This window comes from Lathamus discolor, chromosome 13 (assembly GCF_037157495.1).
Source record: "Lathamus discolor isolate bLatDis1 chromosome 13, bLatDis1.hap1, whole genome shotgun sequence".
NCBI lineage: Eukaryota > Metazoa > Chordata > Aves > Psittaciformes > Psittacidae > Lathamus > Lathamus discolor.
The window spans coordinates 5,857,158-5,863,785 of record NC_088896.1 but is presented as its reverse complement, the minus strand read 5'-3'; the positions used below and the strand labels follow the sequence as shown (position 1 = coordinate 5,863,785).

General features: G+C 45.1%; 1 protein-coding gene across 3 annotated transcripts; it reads left to right on the top strand.

The window, feature by feature from the left end:
• Positions 1–61: 61 nt before the first annotated feature.
• Positions 62–6,376, top strand: TVP23C (trans-golgi network vesicle protein 23 homolog C). Of its 3 annotated transcripts, XR_010615791.1 has the most exons (8): positions 62–122; positions 804–886; positions 1,751–1,895; positions 2,369–2,458; positions 3,660–3,791; positions 3,894–4,022; positions 4,966–5,086; positions 5,255–6,376. XR_010615791.1 is itself a non-coding variant. In XM_065693771.1 (7 exons), exons 1-7 carry the CDS (start codon positions 111–113, stop codon positions 4,996–4,998), a joined length of 624 nt encoding a protein of 207 aa, XP_065549843.1. In that variant the 5' UTR covers positions 62–110; the 3' UTR covers positions 4,999–6,376. The 3 variants fall into 3 exon arrangements, 2 of the variants coding, with proteins under 2 accessions (XP_065549843.1, XP_065549844.1); XM_065693771.1 differs by having other exon boundaries at positions 4,966–6,376; XM_065693772.1 differs by lacking the exon at positions 62–122 and adding an exon at positions 398–722 and having other exon boundaries at positions 4,966–6,376.
• Positions 6,377–6,628: the final 252 nt, after the last annotated feature.

The following is a 6,628-nucleotide window of genomic DNA, read 5'->3' as shown; positions in this document are numbered from 1 at the left end:
CGCACGCTCCGCCCCACCAGCGCGCACGCGTGAACGGGGCGGAGCGTGCCGCGATTGGCTCCGCCGCGGTGACGCGCGGCAAGGCAGGCGGAAGTGAGGGAGCTCCGGCCATGTTACGGCAGGTGAGGGGCCGCAGGGGCAGCGCTGGGCGGCCGCGGCCGTGCGGGGCCTGGGGCCGGGGCCTGCGGCAGTGGGAGCGGGGTGGTAGCGCCCGCGCACCGGTGGTACGGGGTACAGCGGTGCCTCCCGCTGTCACAGGCCTGCAGCCGCCGGTTGACCAGGAAAACGGCAGCGAGTCGGTCCTGAATCGGTTAAAAGCGCCGGGAGGGTTATGAGGGCCCTGGGGGGGGGGGGTGTTGGTGTCCTCCAGCGCTGCCCTTAGCGGTGCGGGGCAGGGGGGAGCCCAGGCGGGGCTGGTGCTGTCGGTGTGAAAACAGACGGTTCTGTGGCCGGCCCAGTGCGATCCCTGGGAGGATGCGAGCCTGTTGGCTGACACAGGAATAGCTTTGTGCGAGGTAACGCGTCCTCTGAGAGAAACGAGGAATAAAACATCCTATAGTGTTAACTGTCCGGTTGTGTAAAGTGCGCTGGGTCTCACACTGTGAGCTGCTGTAGCTTTCACAAAGCAGAAATCAAAACATTTAATGCTGCGTCGTTTTGTATGTGGATAAATCTTCGTGTTCTTCCCGAATTGATCTGAAGATGTTGTTGTGATGTTCCAGGTAATCAAAACTGTACCTGCTTGAAGCTGAAAACTTACTCTGTTTCCTCTCGCAACTCTTTGTGTCTCTTCTCTACTTCAGGATAGCAGTGATGACATCGAAGATGTGTCTCTCTTTGATGCAGATGATGATGTATCCAGGAGATCAAAAAAGTCCAAAATAAGGTCAGTGGCTGTGGAATTTTCAGATGAGTTCTAGGCAGACTCACAAGGAAGGAAGGACTGGCACGTTACATCAAATTATGCCATATACCTCCTGTTTGGAATAAGTTATTTGGCAGTAACGGAGAGTAATTTCTGGGTAATTGAGAGGGCCAGTTCCAGAAGCTCAGTTGAAATGTGTAGATCCGTGCTTTCATGCTCCTGGGTGCCCTCACATTTAATATGTGTCTGTTCCTGTGTGGAAGGAATCCACATAGATACAGCGATGCTGTGTAACGAGAGGTTTGCCTTGGGTTGAGGGCTGCTTCTGGGCTAGTTTGTTATCTCCTTCCCATGCTTTCTTCTTACGTTTTGTGCTGCCCTGCTGTCTGCCGTGTCCTGGTGTAGTTGGTCCAGCTGCCTCCTTCCTTGTTCTGCCTGGTCTCCTGCCACAGAGCAGTGTCTGTGCCCATGTGCTTGGCTCTGTGCTGCATGTTTCTGCCCTGGATATTGCAGAAATGAGGCAGAAGGGCAAGTCTGCTCTGTTGAGAAATGTGATCTTCCTTGCAGAGGTATTTCCTCTGTCAGAGCCTTTTTAAACTCACCCTGTAAAAATTGCCTTATGTTGAGCGCTGGGTATCTCATCCCCTTCCACCTCAGTTCTGTCTGCATGTGGAACATCAGGCAGGTAGAACATGTCTTCCTTATGATGATCTTGTAGTCAGTTCATTTCCCATATTCCCAGCAGTCACTGCACACTGGGTTTGTGTTACGATGCTGATCCTTATCCTGTGAGTTGGCCGGAGATCACTTTGTAGCGTCATTTCTCTGGTATTGCTTCAGTTGTCTTGTCTGAAAGAGCTGTGACTGTGTTGTACTTCATTCCAGGCATCCCGTGGCATCATTTTTCCACTTATTCTTCCGAGTCAGTGCGATCGTTGTCTATCTGCTCTGTGAGCTCTTAACTAGCAGCTTTATCGCCTGCATGGTGACAATTATCCTCCTCTTGTCGTGTGACTTTTGGGCTGTAAAGGTAAGTTCCTCCTTATGTTTTTTGTTACCTTTTTCTTAGTGTATAAGAATAATTGAACAATGATTCTTTATGGCACAACAAAAAGTTGCTTCTTTGTGCCTTTGGCAGAAAACGTCCAAAACACCCTCAAGTGCTGTGATGTATTTCAAAGAGTTACAAAATAAGAACTTCTAAATCTGTGTACCTCATTTCTTTTAGAAAATCAAATGAAGAACATAGATTAGGTTTTCTTTTACAGATTTCATTATCAAATCACTTTCAAATCGCCAGAAATACGCCTCACAGTAATTTTGTATTGTACTGGAGTACAATAGAAAATAGATTGTAGTGGAACATAAGAGTCTTATAATCTTGTTTTCCCAAATGTGAAGTAAAGGAGCGCCATTGAAAATAGCAGCCCAAACAGCTGAACCTTGGTAAATGCTTTCTTTTAAGCAAAAGGTGGAAAGCTCATTGCTTTTCTCCTGTTTCAGAATGTCACGGGGCGACTGATGGTTGGCCTTCGCTGGTGGAACCAAGTGGATGATGATGGTAAAAGTCACTGGGTGTTTGAAGCCAGGAAGGTAAAAGTCTTTATTTTCTTTTTTTTTATTCTTCTTTGAATTATTTCTGAGTTATGAAACCCCTGTCAATTTGGAGGTTTCACTTGTGATGGCAGATTGCACGATGCAGACATTTACTTCCAGCCGCAGATCTGTAACCACAGGACTTGTTTCATGAAGGGTGCTTAATGAGCTTTCTGATTGTTGAATTGAAAAATCCTTATGCTGTATTGATCTGGCTTAATGTCAGCAACCTAAAAGTTCCACACATCATGCAGTAAAGTTTCCCATGTCATGTCAGTAACCTGCAAGTTTTCTGGTGTAAATTTCTAACAGCTGACGTAGCTTTTATCACCTACAGAAAACTATTGGAAGTAGGAAGAAACATACAGCATTCCTCATGGCTATTGCTTGGCCTTTGTGTTTGTGATGGCCACTGCTGCCTGTCCAGTATCCCATCTGTCAGGCACCTCAGTACATGTCTATTCACCCTTTTGAGCCTTGCTTATTCCTGAGATCATTAGTGAGGTCTGTGGTGGTGCAGGGACTTGGAGCTAAGCTTTTCTCTAGCTGAGTGCATGCATTCACTACAGGCCCATTTTTTCCTCAAAACCGTGCTAATTTAGAAAAGCTAGAACATTCTGGAGGAGGGAAGAAAGGTGATGCTGTAAGTAAGTTGTTAACTCAGTCCACACTTTTTAACTATTAGAAGAAGTGAGTTCTTGCTTGGGATCTTCTGCTCTGTAAAGACTTCATAAAATCAGTAGTGTGGTGCAAGTCAGATGTCTGTGTGTGTAAAGAAAAATTTAGCCTACTTTAATGCCTAAGAGTACTAATATTTAGTTCTGCCAGTGCTAGGATTAATGGAATTCTGTGCAGTGATTTGGAGGTAGGAAACATTACCCCTTTGAGCTTTGTAACTGAACCATGCAGTAAATGTCATGTTTCCCAAACTTAACCTTTCAGCCCCAAGCATTCCAAGAGGATTTGATGCTTCTGCCTCCTCAATTTCTGATAGCAAATTGACAAAAGTGTCCCTTAAATGGAAACATCTTCTATTGCAGAAAGATCTTTATGTGATTTAGAAATTGATCTTGAAAGCACCCAGTACTGTTGTGTGGAGGCAAAAAACAGTGGGCTTGTAGATTCTAGACTGTTTTTAATGACAGTTTGATCTATACAGTGGAGCAGCCTGTTAATCGCATTTCCTTTCTATTTGTAGGTATCAGCACAAAGGAGTAAAAGCTCCTCAGAAGCAGAGTCCCGAATTTTCTGGTTAGGTCTGATTACCTGCCCTATGATCTGGGTGATATTTGCTTTCAGTGCACTCTTTTCTTTCAAAGTGAAATGGCTGGTAAGTTGACTCCCTCAACTCCGGAATAGATCTTGCACCTTACAAGTAAATAAGTGTCATTAAATTGGTGTAAATTAGTGACTTTATTTTCCTGTGTCTTAGGCAGTGGTTGTGATGGGAGTGGTGCTTCAGGGAGCCAACCTTTACGGTTATATCAGATGTAAAGTTGGCAGTAGGAAGAACTTGACGAGCATGGCGACCAGCTATCTTGGAAAGCAGTTCTTGCGGCAGGTAAGATGATTTCCAGGGTTTTGGAAAACCTTCCGGCATCTTTCTTTCTGTCCATAAACTTCCTGCCTGCCTAGGCATGAAAGGAAAGACTGCAAAATTTATTTATTCACACCTAACTTCTGTGTGAATTTAAGCCCCCTCAGTTAAGTCATTGAATAACTTGCTTATTATTGGCATCAAGTTCTGTTTGCACTGATTCATGAGCTCGTAGTATTTGCTGGTCATACAAGTTACTGGACTGTGACTGGTGTATTGGAAATAAAGAATGCAGTGTAAATGGTCACAGAGTAAAACAGCTTTTGATAAACTCTGCTCCTCTTGGATGACACATTGCTAAGTTAGTCCTTTCATTGCGCTGCTTCCTCTTCAGGTTGTGCTTAGTCACAAAGGCATATATCTGGAGGGGGATGTTGCACTAATCCTTGTGCTTCCATGCACAGCTGCAGCACACATAGCTCTTAGCTGAAAGGGCAGCTGCTGCCTTTTATAATCTTTCTCCCTTCCAACCAGTTCTTCTCAACAGGTCCTTTTCTGCCCCCATGCTAGGCTTTCTCCCTTCTGTAGGTCCCTGCAGCAGTGGGCACGACTGTCCCATTCCACCTTTAGGCTGTTGTTTAACTTCTGCTTTGACCCGGTGTTCTGCCTGTGGTTGGCTCTATTATGCAGATGACTCTGGGGACAGTGGTTTGGCTGCCACAGGTTCACAAATGCTTGCTGGAAGTATTGTCCTTAGTGTGATTAGAAGCTCAAACATTGATAATCATTTCTTGGCAATCTGTGCTGGGCTTGGCCTCTCCTGTAGGTCAGTTTGCTTCTGAATGCTTTTACTACTGTGGGAGTTAACCCAGACCCATCTCAGTTTCTGGCAGAAATTAATGTCTTCCCCCAGAATGATGGCAAAGAATCACATAGATCTCCTCTGTTCCTTTCCTTTCTTCTGCAGACTGTGGCTAAAGAAGACCAACCAGCATCCTGAGTGCAGCAGAAGCCTCAATCCAGATTCACAGTAGTGAACAACAGGGAACATTGCTCTGACCATGAGATTTGGGAGCTGCATACATGAGGTGTGAATTAAAAGAAGTAAATAAATTGTGCAAGACTTCAGGTTAACAGTCCTAGCAGCTTATATTTGATTTTCCACTAGCAGTTTAAGTCCTTTCTTTAGTTTGATTAGTTAGAATTAATTTGCCTAAACTTTAAATTAATAACTATCCTAGGTGGCTCTCATGCAGGTTTAGAACTACGGGATGAGTTAAGAGAAAACTGCTGCACATCCTTCTTCAGAAAAACCATGCACAAGCCGAGCCTTCTGTTACCCGAGAACTCCCCCAATTCCTCCAGCAGTTGGTGCCTCAAATCGTTTCAGTTGTGGACATTGCTGTGTTTTGTTCTTGGAGGTCGTTGCTGCTTCCGTTACAGAGTATAGATACTGCTCTTTTGGCTCCACACCTCTCATTCTGTGATCTGAATGGCACTGAGGTGGTTGCAGTGAAGGACATCTAAAGGAAGTACTGCTGTTGGCCTAGTGGCGGGGGGGGGGACGGGAGGGGATGGGATCACTAAAGCCTCGTGGAAACTGCAGGAAGTGACTTCCGAGCAGCTCTGGTCATTTATTTATTTACCTGAAGCATCCCTGGAAGTCTCAGTAACATCTTAAACCCCTGGATTTATGGGAAATCCCTCTTCTACCTGTATGGAGAGTGTAGCAAGAGTAAAACCAGTTTCTGAGGAAGGTTGCCTGCACGATATCAGAGAGAGTGAATCTGGGAGCAGTTGTCTAACACTGTTGAAGCGATGCATCTGACACACGTGCTGTGTGGTAGCACGTGTTTGATGCTACAGGTCTCTCTAACCAGAAGGGTATAGGGTGATGTGATCTGCAGTTTCCCCACCAGCCCCTCAGCACAGGGTCACAAGGAATGTGACTGACAGGGTTCTACATTCCTTGAATCCATACTATATGCTGTCCTTAATCCATGCACCCCAAGGAGTCTGTGAGCTGGGAAAACAAGTGTTTTGTAGGGTTGTGAAATGTTGGCTTGCAGTGTTCAGTTAGATGGCAGTGGTGTGTTTTTGTGTGAAAAGCTGTATGAAAGGGTCAGTTCCTTCTTGTCATGTAATTTTGTTCAAGGCAGATTGTACTTTCCCAGCTTTGAATGAGGTGCTTTAAATGAAGAATGTGTTTTGAATAATGGGTATTGTAAATTGTGGGATTGCATTGACATGTTTTCTCTCCCTGTACTGTAGCAATACTTGGGAGCTGTACATTTGTTGAACTCTTTGGATTGATACTTCCTTTTGTAAATATGTATTTATACAATCTTGAAATTAAAATGATGCTTTGTTTAACCAGACCAGGTATCCCTCTATGATTGATGGCTGAGCTCTATTCGTACACTGTGTTCTTGTAACGTAGCTTTAACAGGGGTTACTTGTCAGGTTAAACAGTGCTGGGTTTGGCACAGTTCCTTGCACCCAGAGGTCTTAAATGGTTTGCTCAGTGTGAACACTTTGTTTTGAAGTGTGCTGGAGTGGTTATTGTGCAGAGGTGAAGCAACTGACGCTCTATAAGGCCCATGTGAAGTGGATGCGATGCTTCTCAGAGG

What these genes read in the sequence shown, in the direction of transcription:
- TVP23C (XM_065693771.1), top strand. An exon ending in GGGTGTTTGAAGCCAGGAAG is followed by an intron (nt 2,459 to 3,659) that starts GTAAAAGTCTTT and finishes TTCTATTTGTAG; the next exon opens with GTATCAGCACAAAGGAGTAA. An exon ending in CTTTCAAAGTGAAATGGCTG is followed by an intron (nt 3,792 to 3,893) that starts GTAAGTTGACTC and finishes CCTGTGTCTTAG; the next exon opens with GCAGTGGTTGTGATGGGAGT.